Genomic DNA, 19,080 nt, shown 5'->3' on the forward strand with positions numbered 1-19,080 from the left:
TACATTAATTAAGTAAACTGTCAATGGGCGTGCTACAGTGCAATAATATTTAGCGGCACCGGTCAGGGGATTTGGCACATGCCCACTGGTTGGCGGCACCGGTCTGGGGATTTGGCACATGCCCACTGGTTGGCGGCACCGGTCTGGGGATTTGGCACATGCCCACTGGTTGGCGGCACCGGTCTGGGGATTTGGCACATGGCCACCATTAGCGGCACCGGGCAGGGGGCAGTACAGAATCCAGGAGCTGGTTTCCGTGGTGGGTGTGGTTTTCTACTCCCATTCTCCAGCAGTCCGGTGGGATAAGCTTTGGGGGAGGGGTAGAAGCTCCTCAATTGTTTCCTCACTCACCTGCAGGTGGGACAGACTAAACTTTGTTTGAGTCGCGTTACTTTATCCTGGGAATCTGGATAGGAGACAATACAGTGAAACTGATAGTCTGCTGACCTTGGCACCGATTGCATCTGAAGGTAAGATACAAAATGTATACAAAGTAAAGCGGAGGGGGTCAGACTCTTGTGCTATAACACATCTAGCTGGAGGAGTTACTGCCTAGAGACCAGCGAGGAGCATTTTCTAGCAACGAATCGTACGATTCCGGAAAGTTTCGTGCACCTTGTGAGAGCTGCGTGATCCCCGAGCAGGGTTATTTCATTTAAATTGCATCCGAATATGTGTTGGGCTTTTGTACCTACAGTTTCTCGTCCATTTTTTCCTTGTGATCTGTCAGCTATTTGCAAACATTTCTAAAACTCGTCTACGTTGGCATTTGTTAACTCGTGTTAGTGCAGTGTGTGTTTCTCTGTGGTACGTAGTCATTGTTTAGAGTATACTTGTTTAAAGTAATTTTATAGCTAGTAAAACACTTCTTTGTAAAGTACATTTTTATAGTAAGATGCACATTCTTATGGTAATGTGACTTTGCTTGATTGAGGTGGAATGTTAAGTTGCACTTCCAGTAATTCTGTGCTGTGGCGAGTGGTCTGTTTAATAGACAGTTTAATGTATATATTGTGCCAGCACCATGAGAATCTTGCTATGGCCTGTTATGTATTGTATGCAGGTTTGAGCCTGTCTGTGTTCTAGCATGCAGTTGTTTGTTTTATGTTTTCACTAGTAAAATGTTTGTTTTGTTTGTTAGAACATCGTTATTCAGTAAAATACTTAGAATTGATAGTGAATTTCCCTTTTATGCCCTCTTGGTTTTTTTTTTTTGGTTTTTTTTATCTGCTAGGTTTTAATTTTATTCTGTAGTGCTATATGCCTCCCTGTGCACTGTATTCTTCAGGTACTATTGCCCTGGCCCATTGAAGTTGTAATCTATTCTGATGCTTGAAGCAAAGTGGTTGTTCATGGTTGCAACACTTACACAGTGGTTAGTACTGTGGGGGCACATTGCTTCTATTCTGACCTGAACACTATTTGTGGTAGAGTTTTGCATGTTCTGGGGCAAAGACTGATGTGAATGATTAAGCATTCTCTGTAAAGCCCTGTGTAATGTGTTGGTATTTATGTTAATAAGGTTAATAATACTCTCATATTTGTGCTTTTGATGTAATGTACTTTGTAAACAATGCGCATTGGTTATAATGGGTAAGTATCCCCATGTTGTAACTACTGTGCATCTGACTACAGTCAATAAAATTGAAAAATCTGCATCCTTTTAAAAGTAGGATTTGGATACTTGCTGATCCAGAATCTAAAAAATAAATGCTCATATAACTTTTAAATATCTACATTGAGCCACTTTCATACATTCTTCAAGTGTATTTATGAACCAGGAATTTGGGTTCATTACATGTGAATGTCTCCTTGTTTATTAAGTGAATTATAATTTTGGACTTGTACATTTACTTTGCAGTAGATTGACATGATCTGCAGTACTACCTATGCTTCCCAGTGGGTTTCCGAATGCAGTAAAACAATTATAGAAATTTTGTCCCACTAATTATAATCTGTATTTTTAGAAAGTTTATTTACTTTTTTTAGTTGTCGTTAAAAAAAAGCCAGAACTTTTCTTGAGTGGTGGGTGGGTTTTTAGCCTATGATATGTTAACACCTCACATAATTTAAAACGGTAATTGTGTAGAGATATGATAATAAAACTATATATTCTGCTACAGTATAAGAGTAGTTATCTAGGATTTTGGCAATAAAATAAATTCTGCTGCCAAACTTAAGCCTGGTGTGGGTACCGGAAAGTCAGTGTTCTTCCATGTTTCTGGCATGACTTTTATTCATGCAAAGTAAGGTTCTTTTTTTTGTTTTGTTTTTTTTAAATTCACATTAAATAGTAAGAATGAAATCTTCTCATGGTTGCCAAGTTCCCAAAAGCAGTGTTGTCATGTCCAACATGTGAAGTGCCTGTAATTGCTTAGTAATGAGTATTGGCAACATTGTAAACAATGTAATCTGCATTCATGGCTGTTGAATTTGTTCCTTTTAATTGAGTTTTAATTATTGTGTTTGTATTCTTTGTGTACCAAACTGTCAATGTAATGAACAGACGTTATTAACTATTGTAAAGGCCTCTCTAAATGTTGAGTCCACAGATTTCTTTATATCTAACACTGATTTATTTCTGTTCCTCAGATTGCCATGGAGTGGAATGAATGTTCGGAAACCTCATGCGATTTAGCATTTTCAGAAGCACAGAGATGGGTTGAGGTGAGGTTATTAATTAACACTTTGGGGTAAATTTATCTAGCTGCAATTTTCCGGTGGTTTTGAAAAGTGGAGATGTTTCCTATAGCAACCAATCAGGTCCTAGCTGTCATTTTGTAGAATGTACTAAATAAATGATAACTGTAATCTGGTTGCTATAGGCAACGTCTCCACTTTTCAAAACCACCGGAAAATTGCAGCTTGATAAATTTACTCTTTTGTATGTATTTGCAGTTAATTAACATTCATAGGTGGATTACTGAGGATGCTTTAGAGAATCGCATTGCATGTCATCATGTGGTTAAATTTTGCAGTTCTTCCTTCAAGGCATGATGAGCGAAACACAATTCTATGACAGTTCTTCTATTGTATGCATGTTTCATAATGCAGGAATTAAGGCGTTTGTTAGTTTTCTAAGCTTTGCTATGAAAGCCAAACAAATTTCCTTACAAAATAGTGATAGGAAGCTGTGAAGTCTACATGTTTGGTGGTTTCTTCAGTAATTTAATAAATTTAACTGCATGGAAAGAAATGTGTGATGTGATGTCATGAGATGGGGAAAAACTATTTACAGCAAAGTGATATAAGGCTAATTACCAGACATTCTTGTAATACGGTCTAAAGCTAAGTACACACTACAGAATTTTCCACCAACTTTTTATGCCGATCGATTTTACATGTGATCGATGTTCCGATCGCTCGGTACATGGACTGCATACACACTAGCCTTGTTTAGGACGATAAAGGGAAGAGCGGACGTCCCTTTAGCGACTTTTTACAGCCATGTTGTCGTGAGCAATGACTGTAATTTCGTACTCGCTGTTGTGGATCGGTCGGAAGTTTATACACACTACACAGCGGAAACGAGATTGGAACGAAAATATTAAACGGTACGCCCACCCAGATGAGGCGACAATCGTCCATTTGGGCAGACTTTCGTCCATCGTGTCACTGCACACACTGACCCGACTTTTGAACGAGCGGTCGTATGTCGGCTGATTTAGCCGATTATTGGACGAAAACCGTGTAGTGTGTACCCAGCTTAAGCCAGACCAAGACAAATTGATCGTAAAGTTATGACAGTGTTGGCTAACCTGTGACACTCCAGATGTTTGTGAAACTACAAGTCCCAGCATACCCTTCCGGCAATAATCTGCTATATATTGACAAAGCATGCTGGAACTTGTAGTTTCACAGCACCTGCAGTGTCACAGGTTCGCCAACACTGAGTTAGGAGATGCCAATTATTGTGATCCACACACAAATTCTTAGAGGTGGGCAAAATGCACATTGGCAATGATTACACGCCAACCCGTACATCCACAAAATACTTGCAAACCAGTATATGTTGTGATTACCGCTGTATCTTCATAAAAGTATTGCACATCAGCCTATGTGTCTCCCCAAAAAAGGCATTAAGCCAGTCATTGTGCCACCACATAAATTCACCAGCTTGTTTCCAACCGAATACTTCACTATCCTAGAGTACCTGGTTGTGTGATGTCACCTGAGTTTATAGCAAGAGCTAATGTGTTAAATGATTTTATTAAACTTGTGTCTTCAAGAATTATCCTTTACTTCCCTGGGCAGAGTAACTCCCTGAAAAACAATGCTTGCTTGATGTACAGTTATATAGCTAGTATAACAGCCCAAACCTGCAGTTTATACTCCTACAAGGGCAACACCCTGCCATGTCTGACAATAATCATCCCTGCTTAGGAATATAAAGGAGGCTATTAGTGTTGTGATTCCACTGTTAATACTGTACTTTAGATAGCGCTTCTGTGTTATTTCAGCAGCCGGCTTCTGTGATATTGGTGTAGGCACTCAAAGCTCTTACACATGTGGTTAAGATAACAGCGTTCTTGTGGTGCTGGTGTTAGCAATGCCCAATGAATAGTGTTACTCTATAACTCCTATTAAACACATCTTTTTTTCATCACTGAAGTTCTGGACACACCAAAAAATAGGTCATAGTTGAACACTGTTATTTTATCTAGTGTGTACAAGCCACTTATATTAACTAATGCACTGTGCTCCACAGTGTTATAAATGTTTTCTGACTTGTACCTTGCACTAGTTCTACAACAGATTTAACCTGTCGTATGGAAAGTTCATTACTTGCGCTACTTTTTCAGTTTCGTATACAATGCTTGTCGTCTATATTTGACTCACAAAATGATGTACAACAAAGCCATGTGTTCCGGGAATGTCTCTTGGTGACGCAAGTTAAAATTTGCTTGCACCCAACCTTTAAAATCTGCTGCTCCCCATGGGTGTGTTGTGCACGCTCATGCCTTGTAAATGTGGCTCTGCGAGATTGGTAATGTCTTCTGTTGATTAGACAGTTACTATGGCAGATGACTTACAGCATTCATTTTAATTCAAACAAGTCAATGTTTTGTGTTACTCTCTTTTATAATTACTTTCTATACACTTGTTGTGCAGAAACTCTGGAGTTAGGCTGTAAAAGAGACAAATGGAGATGGCTGGTAAACTAATTAATTACATTTGCATCCCGAGATTCTTGTTTAGCCTGTTGGCCTACATCATTATTGTACTCCCAGTCAACTTAACATCAGCCCACTGTGCATTTATTGCCCTTAGCTGTGTTCACTGGAAAGTAAAATCTATGTGATGTTAAATACTTTTGTGTCAGAAAAGACAAAAGTATTATAGGAGTATCACTCCTATAATTCTTTTGTGTGGCTAACACAGTACTGCAATAATAATAAGAAAATAACATTTTTGCTACACATTTTCACTAGAAAGTGAAAGCAGTTTAAACACTTAACAGAATGGGGATCAATATGACAAGCATTGCTCTTTACTTAACCACTCAAACAGGGACCCGCAACCCTTTTACAGCAGCAGTTAACCTCAAATGTGAGGCTGCTCCTTTTTACGTGTGTGTAAAACAAGAAGGATCACTTGTGGGGCATAAACTGCACTGTAGTTTTTCCAGTTTATAAATGACCTTAACTATTCTATATTTTAATTGTTTTGTGTAAGGAATGTACATGTAAAATTACTGTCTTGTTTTATATTTCTTTGTGCAAACATTTCTGTAGGATACAGTGAATTTATTTACACACAGAGGGAACCCATGCATAGTCTCTTCTGCCCCCCACCCCATTACTCCTTATAAGTAGTGATGCTCAGGCTCGGTTCCCCCGAGAACCGAACCTAGCAGATCCGAGTACCGAGCCGGCTCGGTACTTTCCGCGCCCTCGGAATTGAAAACGAGGCAAAACGTCACTGTTGCGTCGTCGGATCTCGCATGTTTTAAATTCTATAAGTACCGCCCTCCACAGCAATCCAGCGCCATTTTACAGAGGGACACAAAAGGGGTAGCACAATTCTTGGCAGTCTATAGAGCAGTTGGGCAGCGTCATAGGTAGAAAAGAAAGGGGGGTAGCAGTGTTCTTCAAAGTCTCCAGTGACATTCAGGAGAGCTCCATTGCTAATTGTCATTGCTGAAATACAAATACTAGGGTTGGAAGACTTGGTCTTCTGAAATTGCAGTCAAATTGTACGGTGTTATCAAAATGGATTTACAGCAGTACACAGAACCATGCAGCTGCTGGCACCAGTCATGATGATAGTAATCCCTCTACGTCATCTGCTAAAGCCTATGTTAAAGTACATAGTGTTCAGGCAAACAAAAATGTAAAAAAATCACCTTTCACCTTGGTCAAGAAAAAAAAGACCTGTAATCCAGGCAAAGTTATCTGCAGAAAAAAATAAAATTGCCAACATGCCATTCTACACACGCAGTGGCAAGGAAAGAATGAGGCCTTCGCCTGTCTCTGAATACTAGTTCTGAAACTGTAACTGAGGCATCTTCTTGTAAGGTCAGTCGTGACCAATCAAGACCTTGTCATTCGGACTCCAAAAGTGGTGTCCAAATACTTTTACGTGTAAAAGCCGAGCTGGAAGAAAACGGTAAGGCATTAGAGGAAAATGTCTGTTCAGATTCAGAAATTACACAAATCCCTGAGGAGAGTCTATCCATGAGTGCTATGTGTAATCCTGACCATTCTGATAATGTACCCATAAAGAAGGCCCCTTTCAGCATTTCTGCAGATGTGTGCATGAACAGCCCAAGTGTAGCCGGCAGTGGTGGATCCAAGGGGGCGCGATCGGGGCGCCCCCCCCTCGCAGGGGCTTGCTGCATGCGGCTGCACACTATGTGCAGGTCCGTTCGGCAGAGACAGGCAGGGAGAGTGTGCTGCCCGGCTGCTCTGATTGTGTTTAAAACGCAATGCAGAGCGGTGGTGCAGAGCTTTTTAAAAAATGACAGGGACGTGCAGGAGATGCTGTCTGTGGCCCATAAAATATCTGGACATTTCCGGCATTCGGCAACAGCATGTAGGAGATTGCAGCAGCTGCAAGACCAATTTAATTTGCCCTGCCACCAACTGAAGCAAGAAGTGGTGACAAGGTGGAATTCCACCCTGTGTATGCTTCTGTGGATGGAGGAAAAGTGAAAAGCCATCCACGCTTACTCCACAAGCCATGACATACTCAAGTGGAGAATACTTTCCGTGTTGTGCAAGGTGCTGAAACCATTCGAAGTAGTGACCTGTGAAATAAGTTCAGACACTGCTAGCTTGAGTTAAGTGATTCCCTTAATTAGATTTTTGGAAAAGCAGCTTGAGAAACTAAAGCAGGAGATGAAACAAAGCAATTACGCTAAGTATGTTGGACTTGTAGATCAAGTACTTTATTCGCTTTGCCAGGATCAGAGTTATCAAAATCTTGAAATCGGATCACTACGTTTTGGCGACTGTGCTTGATCCTCTGTTTAAGAGCTATGTCTTCTCTTTGTTTTCAACTGACCCAGATGTGAAGAGATGCAAGGAGCTCCTGGTGAGCAAGATGACAGCTCAAGTGTTACGTGACTGGACGGCGTCTCCTCCTTCAGTTTCTCACTCAATTGCTGCTAGGAAAAAAACTTAGCTGTCCCAAGAGACGCAGGGATGATGCAGATGACTCCGCACAACATTTAGACATCTGGTCTTGTCTACTGTAAAATAATTGACCAGAATTTGTGACACCTCTGCTGTAACTCCACCTGATCCTACTATCAACATCCAAAGAATGGTGGAGGATTATTTTTAATTTTTTGGAACGGTATAAAGACAACCGTTTTATTAACCAAGAACAACGTTGCTTGCAGAAGTAATGTAAGCATGGATGTCTAAATAAATGGATGATGATGATGATGATGATGATAGACGTGTATATGTATTACCTTCCACTTTGCTGCTGTTTCATCAAATGTTTGTAATCTGCACTTTACGTCAAAGGTACCTAACTATATTTTCATTTTGTGGGATTTTTTTTTTGTTTGAAGCTCAGTGTAATTCCCAGCAAAAAAGAAGTTCATCACTGGCATTTTTAAGTGCATTGTCTAGCACCCTGGATTGGTTTGGGCCTGATAAAAGCATACATCCCGGAGGAGGGGGGTCAGTGCTCGTTGCCATGTATTAGCTGTAGAATTACCACAGTTATCCAAGAAACGGGTGGTGTGATCAAATGAAACATAATTGGTTTCATGATCCAAGGACAATCCCATCTTGCACCAATTTTCTTTTCTGCCACTGCTTTGTGGCAATGTTTCCTAGATTTGCTAGGAACTGCCGTGTGCTTGAGTCATTGCTCTGTCGCTTAGCATCCAGCCAGGTTGTAATATTGTGACCTGTGAGATGGTCAAAATTGACTGCAGATTACTTGAAATTAGTGTTATTGAGGTTAATAATAATGTAGGGTGAAAAAAAGCATAAATATGTGATTTTAGGGGAAAAAAATAGGGATTTTATAAAAAAAAATTGGGATCTAAAACAAAAACACACAAGGACGGTTTTCCCAAAACCAGAATACGAAGTTAATCCATTTCCAAAACCAGAACATGGGGTCAGTGAACATGTCTACTTATAAGCACCCCCCACCCGGTAGACACAAACCTAATGAGAAAGTAAAGTATCTGCAGTATGGAAGGCTATTGTCAGTGGTGGGGGGCAGAATTATTTTGCATACACATATAGAAGGTCCTTTTCTGAACAGACGAAAAAAACCAACGCTGTTGATTGAAATGGGCTGTTTGTAGTAGGTACTTTATATAGAATGTACAAAAAGCCTTTCTTCAAGGAACAATTTGTAAATATTTTTTCATATAACTCCAACAAAGTTTTAATTCAGGACATGTTGATAAATAAATAAAATAATTCTTGGAGTACTAATAAGTACGCCAAGACTAATAAGTAGTATAACTCCAGTTTATGCATATTTTTCAAAGTATTTTTATCTTTTATGTGCATTTTTTAAAAATCATATTATTATGAAACCACAAAAGCTTTCGATATTGTCATTTACCGTGACAAGTAGTTGTATGTTTTTAGCTACTTTTAGCTTGACGAAACTATGCAGTATGGACTGTTTGGTTATATAGGACCTACATCAAACAGTACCTGTATACTGTGGTGTGATGTGCCTGACTATTTCGTTTATTCTACCATTTGCCCAGTTGATAAAATACAATACATATACACCGATCAGCCACAAGATTAAAACCACTGAAAAGTGCCACGAATAACATTGATTATCTCGTTAAAATGTCATCTGTCAGAGTGATATAAGGTAGTAAGTCAGCAGTCAATTCTTGAAGTTGATATGTTGGAAGCAGGAAAAATGGGCAAGTATAAGGACTTTGACAAGGGCCAAACTGTGGTGGGGTCACAGCATCTCTAAAACAGCAGGTCTGGTAGAGTGTTCCCAGTATGCAGTGGTTAGTACCGACTAAATGTGCTCCAAGATAGGACAACCAGTGAAGCGGCGACAGGGTCATGGGTGTCCAAGGTTTATTGATGTGCGTGGGGAGCAAAGCAGGGGCAGCCCGGGCTGGGTGGCACGGGGGCATCTGCCCCCTGGGCCAGTCCCATAGTGGGTTACATTGTGCTGGGTCACTGGGCCACCTGCATTTTTTTTTTTCCAGTAAGATAGGCTGCTGAGTCGATACTTTCCGCCGGGCTAAAATTTGCTAGCCCTAATGTGGAGCAAAGGCCAGCCCGTCTGGTCCAGTCCCACAAAAGAGCTACTGTAGCACAAATTACTGATAAAGTTAATGCTGCTATGATAGAAAGGTGTGCATAGAGGTTAAAGACAGAGTTTATTTAGGTGTAGTGCACATACAGTCACTGACAAATTCCTATTCAAAGAAACATGTTTAGTCTCGCCATTAAAATCCATTTTTATTAATTTAGCTTAAAAATTCATGGTTAATAAAACCAGTGAAATAGTAATGTGTGACAAGTGATACACAGACAAATATTTTCAATAGATCTTGATTTATATATATATTTTATTTATTTTATATATTTGTTTTGGAGCAATAAGCCAAGATTGAAAACCCCTCTAATATTCTAACAATCTTGGCTTATTGCTCCAATAGATCTACAGTTAGATGGAGCCTGATAGGTAGATTGCAAGACAGGATTTGTTCTTGGATTAGCAAGACTATTCCTGCAGCAATACAGAATTTTATTGGGTTATTAACAGTCATTTTTGTGGCTATCTCCGTACTATTGGCTGGTAATAGAGATCTATATAATTAGGATTTATTGTTCATATATAGGGCATAGTATAGCATTAGAATTATGTAATACACCCGTCATATATTGTATATAGGGCTTTTTTGGCGCATCCAGTGAGTTTTAAAGCACACAGTTTTTTTTATTAAGGATAAAAATGTTATATTTTGTTGATTTGAACAGCTAATAAAAGTTAAGTTTTAAGTTCCTTTTCTTATTTCTCTTTATATAAAATAGAGAGTAACAGTGCACCTTTTGAAACTCTTCTTTTTGTTGTTTATTGTCATATCCATATCCCTATTGTGAGTATAGGTTGCACCGCCCTCATTAATAAACAGGTATATACCTTGATATAGAAATTAGGGGTTGAAGTCACTCCACACAAAAACTTATCAATCATATATTGAATGCCTCTAAATGTTTAATTGCCGCTCTATGGAAAAACACCTCTCCCCCCTCGCTCTCAGCCACTATCAATACAGTTTGGTCAACCTATAGGATGGAAAGCATCACAGCTCTTCTCAAAGACAAACCAGTGAATTTCAAAAACACATGGTCTTCCTGGACGAGTTACTATGATGCTGAGCCTCCCTTGACAACCGTTTGACAAGTCTCTGTTGTTTTGATATGTACCCTTGTCAGGTTTAAGAAGGATCACTACGGTTATAAGTTTTAGAAAATCCTAAACTAATTTGATCTCCGTGTAACCACACGGGTTAACGCTCCTCTTTCCTATATTCTGATGCATAAAACAATGAGTAGAATATTTTCCTGTTCCCCTCCCCATCCCCAAAACCTTTCCTTCCCCCATTGTTCGTCTCCCCCCTCCCCCTGAAAAATAAAAACAAACAACATTTTTCTTTTCCATGAATAACATACCGGATTTTAGATAATTTATCTTTCTTACTATTGTGCGTAATCATTTGAGTTTCATATGTATACAGTATGTTTATACATTCTCTTGGTATGTTTCAAACTCATTGTTTTGTTTTGAAAAAAAACCCTAATAAAAATTACTTTAAAAAAAAAAAGAAATTAGGGGTTGTTACTTTTCAAACTTGTGCGACAGACGTAGGACCTTTTCCTTCCCTCTTCCTTATTTTCCTTTAGATATATATGATTATATACAATAATATATCTCCATTCTATACTTGGCATTAGAGATCTGGGGGTATATTTACTAAACTGCGGGTTTGAAAAATTGGAGATGTTGCCTAATAGCAACCAATCAGATTCTAGCTGTCATTTTGTAGAATGTACCAAATAAATGACAGCTAGAATCTGATTGGTTGCTATAGGCAACATCTCCACTTTTTCAGACCCATAGTTTAGGAAATATACCCCCTGGACTGCACAGTGGTACATATGCAGGATTCTAAGAACATCATATTGGGGCTCATATAATCTAGATTCACCATGGAGAGATTGTTTTCCTAAGGGTAGAAACACCGTTTTAGTTTCACTACAGCAGAGGTCAGTTTAATAGAAATCTGTGCTGCACAATGGAGTGTAAATATGCCCTAATCATCTTATCTTATGAACAACAGATGCTGATTATACATTAACAATTACTTAAGGTCAGGGCTGGACTGGGACTAAAAATCAGCCCTGGCATCTAAAGCACACAGGCCCACGTGTTGTGGGCTCCATGCACTATATTGTTGCACACTGATGCTGGCGCAGTACAACATGATGTAGTATGAGTGTGTGTGTGGGGGGGGGGGTATTTCTCCTAATGACCCTCAACATTACATTATTAGCACCCCAATTGCATCAATAAATACCATGACAATACATTATTAGTACCCAAATTACAGCAATAAATAACCCCCCACACACACTCATACTACATCAATCACCCCCCACATTACAGTGTCCGGCATCACCCCCCACATTACAGCGTCCGGCATCACCCCCCCACATTACAGCGTCCGGCATCACCCCCCCACATTACAGCGTCCGGCATCACCCCCCCACATTACAGCGTCCGGCATCACCCCCCCACATTACAGCGTCCGGCATCACCCCCCCACATTACAGCGTCCGGCATCACCCCCCACATTACAGCGTCCGGCATCACCCCCCACATTACAGCAATAGCCTCTCCTACTTATTAGCAATACTAAGCACCAAACACACTACAACATTGCCACCAGCACGCCACCCCATACTACAGCAATACCACCAATTATACAGACGCCACTGTAGGAAACAATGTTTTGCTTTTTTCAAATCTCCCACAAAATAGCAACAACGAACAGAGTACTTACACACACATATAGGTAGGTAACAGGTACCCTTTTCCCTCAATTAAATAGTAATGGCAGAATTTTCATGAATCATTCCATATGAAATAAAACTAACATATATCTAAAAAAAAACATAACTATTGAATGATCAGTTGAACCCTCACGGCCGCATTAAAAGTATTTCCATCTACAGCAAAATGTCAGAGAAAAATATTTTTGTTTTACTACAGTAATTGGATATGCGTCTTTTCTATTCATTTTAAATAACACAGTATATAAATTAAGGGGGATAGAGGAGGTGGGTGAGAAATAATTGGATGTGATCCATCAGTTTGATTAGATAGGAAACATTTAGATTATTTACCTGGAGACGTCTACCCCCTTGTCTCACAGGCAGGGCTGACGAGGAATTTTGGGCCCCGATACAGCAACTTCTTTGGGCTCCCATCATATTCAACAATGAAAGACTTGCCTTTGGCAGAAGTTCATATGATGCCACACCGTAGTGTGCCCAGTTCATATTATGCCACATCATAGTGTGCTTAGTTCATATTATGCCACATTGTAGTGCCCCAAGGTCATATTATGCCACATAGTATTACCCTCAATTCATATTTGGTCATGCAGTAGTGCCCACAAATCATATTATGTCACAACAGTGCCTCCAAATCATATTATGCCACAATAGTGACCCCAAATAACATTATGCCATAGTAGTGCCCCCAAATCATTAGTAAAGCTCAGACAAAAACTCATTCACAAATAAAAATTGGTACAGCATATCAGATACTGATTGTGAGTCCCAAGAGCAGCTTAATACATCATTTACAATGCAAACAAAAATAGATATATTGACACAATTACAGATAAAATATATGACAAGCAATGTTTTTTCCTCTTAATTAAAAATCTCTGTACAGATAAATATGCAAAAAACATTACAGCGCAATAATGAGCAATACTTGAGGTTCGATTATACACTACCTGATAATTAATCAGATTAGCTATATGATGCTATAGCTGCCATTCAGCCCTGTATTAAAGACACTGCCTTGTAATTCCCCTAAATGCTCTCGGGCTACAATGTGTGATCAATATAACGCCAGCATTGTTATAAAATAATACTCTTTCTTCTCATAATAATCCTCAGCAGATGGTGAGACTGTATAACTACATTAAGGAAATGACTAATATATGATAACTGAGACAATTGTAGGGAAATATAACAATCAGGATTTAAGAACTGTAACATTTTTTTCACGCATAAAGATATCCTTTATTTATAAGAGTGATAAATCAGTAAACCATGGTTTTGGTGTAAGATACAACTAAAGTCATACCTTAATTAATATAAAGTACAATAAATATAATAAAAATAAGTGTATTCACTGACTTTTTTTTTTAAAATCACGGTCTGTGTATCACATTTTTAAGCAAATTTAATAAAAATAGATTTTAATAAGGTGAACCCGTTTCTTTGATTTAGGAATTTGACACTGACACTCTGTGCACTACCTGAATTAAACTCTGTCTTTAACCTCTATACTCATTTTTGTTTACTAGTAGCACTTCTATTAACATTCTTAAATAACCTCATTATAGGGGAATTTATCAAATTATATCAGTCTAATTTAAGAGTATTAGTCAATGGGCACGTGCGTGCCAGAACTGAACCATAGAGCAATGGTAGAAGATGGCCTGGTCTGATGAATCACGTTTTCTTTTACATCATGTGGATGGCCGGAGATGTGTGCGTTGTTTACATGGGTAAGCAATGGCACCAGGATGCACTATGGGAAGAAGGCAAGCCGACGGAGGCAATGTGATGCTCTGACCAATGTTCTGCTAGGGAACCTTGGGTCCTGCCATTCATGTGGATGTTACTTTGACACATACCACCTGGCTAAACATTGTTGCAGATCAAGTCCTCCCTACATTACAATGTTATTCACTGATGGCAATGGCCTCTTACAGCAGGATAATGCGCACTGCTAAACTGCGAAATCTATTCAGAATGTTTGGGGAACATGACAGATTTCAAGGTTATACTTGCCAACCCTTGAAGAGTGAATTCTGGGAGATCTTGGTTGGAGGGTGGGAGAGGGCGGGGCACGGTCAATCGCGTCATTTTACCCCCCCCCCCCCCCCCCCCCCCCAAAATTCTCTTCTTGCGGTAGGCGGGATACTTGCCTGCTCGTCCAGGAGACCTACCTGGATTTCGGGAGTCTCCCGGACATTCCGGGAGAGTTGGCAAGTATGTTCAAGGTGTTGATTTGGGCTCCAAATTCCCCAGATTTCAGTCCGATTGAACATCTGTGGGATGTGCTGGAAACACAAATCTGAGATGTGGAGGCCCCACCTCGCAGCTTACAGGACTTAAAGGTTCTTCTGCCAACGTCTTGGTGCCATGTACCATAGGACACCTTCAGAGGTCTTGGGGAGTCTGTGCTTCGACGGGTCAGAGCTATTTTAATGGCACAAGGGGGACCCATACCATATTGGGCCGGTGATTTTAATGTTGTGGCTGATTGGTGTATACTACAAACCACCACAGCTGTAAAGTTCTAGCAATCTCCAAGCCCACAGCTTTAATATATTTTCAACAGAATGACTTCTGTGACACACACATGGTTATTTCTGAAAGTGCACAATTGCCATTTTGTTCTGAAGTCATGTTCCTGTGTTTTGTGTGTTATACATGTTGGTACATGGACTAGTGTGTGTGGTGGAGATGCAGAATTTTGTTCCTTCCTGCTAAATGTGTTTGGTATAGAAGAGTGCCTTTATCTGCATCTACAAGCATAATGGAGATTTTGTTGTATAACAGGATATTTAAATGACTTTTAACTACCACCCCCCCCCTCTTGTTTTCAAAGTGAATCCACAAATTTGATCATCTTTGGGATAACATTATGTTTAGAATTATTATCTGTCTAACCCATACATGCAAAGTGACATTTTGGAATGGTATGTTTTTGTATTGTCCCTCTGCAATATGATGTTCATAAATGTCAGGGTAACTAATGTGTATTTCACCTTCACAGAACCCCATTGTCATTGAACCAGTGCCCAAATAGCATGGGATTGTTAGCAAGTAGCCTGTGGTGGTTTGTAATATATATGTGTTGGATTTTATCAACGGGGCAAATGGGTTGTGCACACTACATGCTTAATGGGGAATCCTCTATAATCAAAATGGTATTTTTGTTGGATCTATATGCATGGGTGCTACAAAATGAACCTATACATCTTGATAGCAACCCCAACATAAGATGATTAAGAAAATTGTTTTGTTTATAATAGTAAATACCACGACTTTAATATTAAACTCGTTAAACCCAATATATAAAAACTAGATGTCGGCTACTATTTTTACATTAATTTTTCACTGTTTGTTTATTTCATGTATATTATTCAGATAAGTAATAACATTAGTGTTTATACCTACCTTTTAGTATATCCAGCATTCTCATTCACTTTTCTGCACCAGGTTGCCATGTTAGGTGGATGGTGCTTCTCTGATACAGCAGCAAGTGTAGCAGTTTTTAGAAATACCATGTGGAGTGGTGGATTTCTAAACACCAGTTATATCAGAGCAGCTGAAACTACTTAAGACAGCAATCCTACATAGAAGGGATTTTTTTTTTCTATTTTTTTTCTGCAACTCTTCTCCTTTTCAAAATCTAGAGGTTGCAAAACATATGCCTGCCAGTCACACAATGGCTTACAGCTCTCACATGTCATGTGAAGGCAGAGGTGGGAGCTGAAAGGAAATGATTTTATAGTACATAGAGCTAATTGGGGCATTCCCAAACCTCTTCTCACTATATCATGTGACTGTGGTTGCCATGGTAGTCCATGATACTGTGCATAATTATGAATCATTAATAGCAGACTGAAGAAACAAACCAAGAAAAAATGGTAAATACCAACATTCTTATAACCCTCTCAGTTTTATGTTAATAAAAATAAATAAATATTGCTGCTTTCATTCTCACTTTTAACTTGCTTCCGATCACATGAGGACTTAATCAGTTGGAGGGGCATCAGCAATCTGTAATAGAGAGGGAAACTTTAATATGTAATAGAGCTGCAGCTCTAACACTGTACTTTGTTTTCCATTCATGGTTCTAGACAATTTTGGGTTCTAGAGGTCCTTTAAGGCCTAGGGTGAAGTAACACATTAGGGATGAATAGAATTATAGAATTGTATGCAGCAGTTTCATACTGTTTTTTTAAAAGCACCTGCCTGGCACATAATTATAAAAGAAAGTCTCTAAACTTATTTCCTGAGAGAGGTGGTGACATCAGTGATGGGTAACGGGCAACCCCAGAGCCACATTTGGCTCACGAGCTTACACCTGCGGCCCCAGCACCTTCCTCGTTTTTTGTCAGACTTGTTTGTTATAGCTTGTAACACGTGTGTCTGTGTGTGTGTGTGTGTGTGTGTGTGTGTGTGGGGTGTTCACATTTTTCTTTCTTTAATGAAATGTATTGTTTTCACTTATTACTGAAATTAAACATAATGTGCGGTCTTTTTGAACATTAGCAGTCCACGCCACCCATGTGGCTCCTGAGGTGCATCAAGTTGCCTATCGATGCATTACATAAATGAGTTTATTAAGTTTATCTGTATAATAAAAAAAGCAAGACCTGTGCAATTTCATATAGTATAATCTATAATAAGTGTAGTCTGGTAGAGTGACTGAAATAACTTTCCTTCTAGTTTTACTACCTAATTATTAACAGCTTGTGAAGCTTGAAAGCCTTCAGGAATGGCATTCCAAAGCCTAAAGCATGTCCCCTATGGAGCTGCTGTACACATTTCCAACAACACACATGCCTTCCTTCGTAGTCTGTAGATGTAAAAAGCAACACTTCTGTTTTCATATTTAGTGATTTGCAGTATCCCTTAATGGGGTGAAGAAAGGGCACATATTGAGGGGCCAAAGTTTGTAAATGGAATAAACCTTCTTGACTCTGCATATTGAACAATTAACTAATTGTATTAAAAATGCTATATTTGTTTAAATCAATATGAATGCCGCCTGATAGATATTTAAAAACTACTTGCATTTTAAAAAAATATGTATGTGTCTACAAATTGTGTTTGTTGTTGACAAGTAATTGGGGAGGAGGAGAAATGAAAATTGAATGCTGTTACAATATCACGTGTACCTTCAAGCATATCACTGGCACCAAATAAAGACAAATTCAGATGTCGCGAGCCGCGGCTTCTCCAGCACCTGCCGCTGCGCTCTCTGCCCGCATCTCGTGTCGCGGCCGTTGTCTTGACGACCGGGACATCACTTCCGCCCATGCACCCCGGCTGTCACCAGGGCAACAGCCGGGACGCTTCTGATTTCACCGCCCTGGCCCAGCTAGTTTGACTGCTGGGCGCGCATGTGCACTGTAATTAATTTTATTATCATCATGTGAGCCTTATTGCCACCCCTGTAGCTCTCCTCTCCTCTCATTGGCCCTCTTATCTTTATAAGACAGGGAGGGCTTAGCCTTTCTGCCGATTATAGCATACAGTTTTCTGTTTGCTTGCCTGCTCCAGTCTGTTTGCTGAAATCCTTGGATTGATTATCTGTGAATGACCCTCTGCCTGATTTCCTGGATTTTGGATTGTTTGCTTATTGCCCTGACCATAGTTACCTGGACTACCTTTGTTTTCTGCCAGCCCTGACCACGTTACCTGCTTCGAACCCTAGACCGTGGCCTGTTTCTGACCACGCTCTGTCATCACTCGCGATCCCGTCCCATGCTATCCCATGCTGCGTTACATTCATAAGTATATCTGAGTACCTGTGAGCGCAACAAGCTTTGTGGTAAAGGCAGCTGCTATAGGTGAAGACCTTTACATCCTGCTTTACAAGCTCATGATAGTAGCTGTTAGCCATAACAGCAGAAGAGTCTGGGTAACTGACATAAAGAACAAAGAAGTGGAGGTGATTGGTAGGCAAGAAAAACGTCAGTTTTGACAAAATAAAAAGAAAGCGTGTAGCTTAAAGGAACCAAGTGCTTGTTACTTTTTGTGCATTTTTTTTTTTTTATTATTGTTTTGGTACATTTTTGCCCTTGTTTGCCTCCAGATTATCTTCCCTCCCCTCACCGTATTCTGTTGGCACCTACCTGGAATAGGCTGTAGATAAAGCTAACCACATATATTATGTTAATGTGCAATTGCCAATATATCGCGAAGTGCGGCAGCAAATTGTGCTCCATAGTTGATTTGCAGCTAATTGGATGGTTATTAGGCATGTTGGTAAATGCGTAATGAAAATGATGGCTATCAGCTCATGTGGAAATCTTGAACTGAAAAACGGGCGTCTGTGAAGCTGGCAAGTGAACAGGCTACTTAGCCTATATACCATAGCCTGGGTCTTGTCCAATTTGACTACCAACATGTGGCTAAATTGGACACGGATGGTACTTGGGTTGAGTTGCAAGATCAGCCCACGTGTGGCCAACTTAAGAGTAGGAAGTTATATTAGGTGGTAAATTGTAAAATTGGGGGAATACTCAGGTGTGTTATTGCAAACTCCAGTCGGGCACAGTCTTATATCTCT

At 39.7% G+C, this 19,080-nt stretch overlaps 1 protein-coding gene across 8 annotated transcripts in view; it reads left to right on the forward strand.

Moving 5' to 3' along the window:
* Nucleotides 1-314: 314 nt before the first annotated feature.
* LMO7 (LIM domain 7) overlaps nt 315-19,080 on the forward strand; it is a 110,741-nt gene continuing 91,975 nt past the window's right edge. For 2 of the 8 annotated variants that reach the window (XM_075199832.1, XM_075199833.1), the window contains exons 1-2: nt 315-470; nt 2,593-2,667. In XM_075199832.1, the coding sequence (XP_075055933.1) occupies nt 2,599-2,667 (69 nt within the window). In that variant the 5' untranslated portion in view covers nt 315-470; nt 2,593-2,598. The remainder of the gene's footprint in view (nt 471-2,592; nt 2,668-19,080) is intronic. The other 6 variants (XM_075199829.1, XM_075199831.1, XM_075199830.1 and 3 more) reach the window with 3 other exon arrangements.

Source organism: Mixophyes fleayi, chromosome 2 (genome assembly GCF_038048845.1).
Source record: "Mixophyes fleayi isolate aMixFle1 chromosome 2, aMixFle1.hap1, whole genome shotgun sequence".
Taxonomy (NCBI): Eukaryota; Metazoa; Chordata; class Amphibia; order Anura; family Limnodynastidae; genus Mixophyes; species Mixophyes fleayi.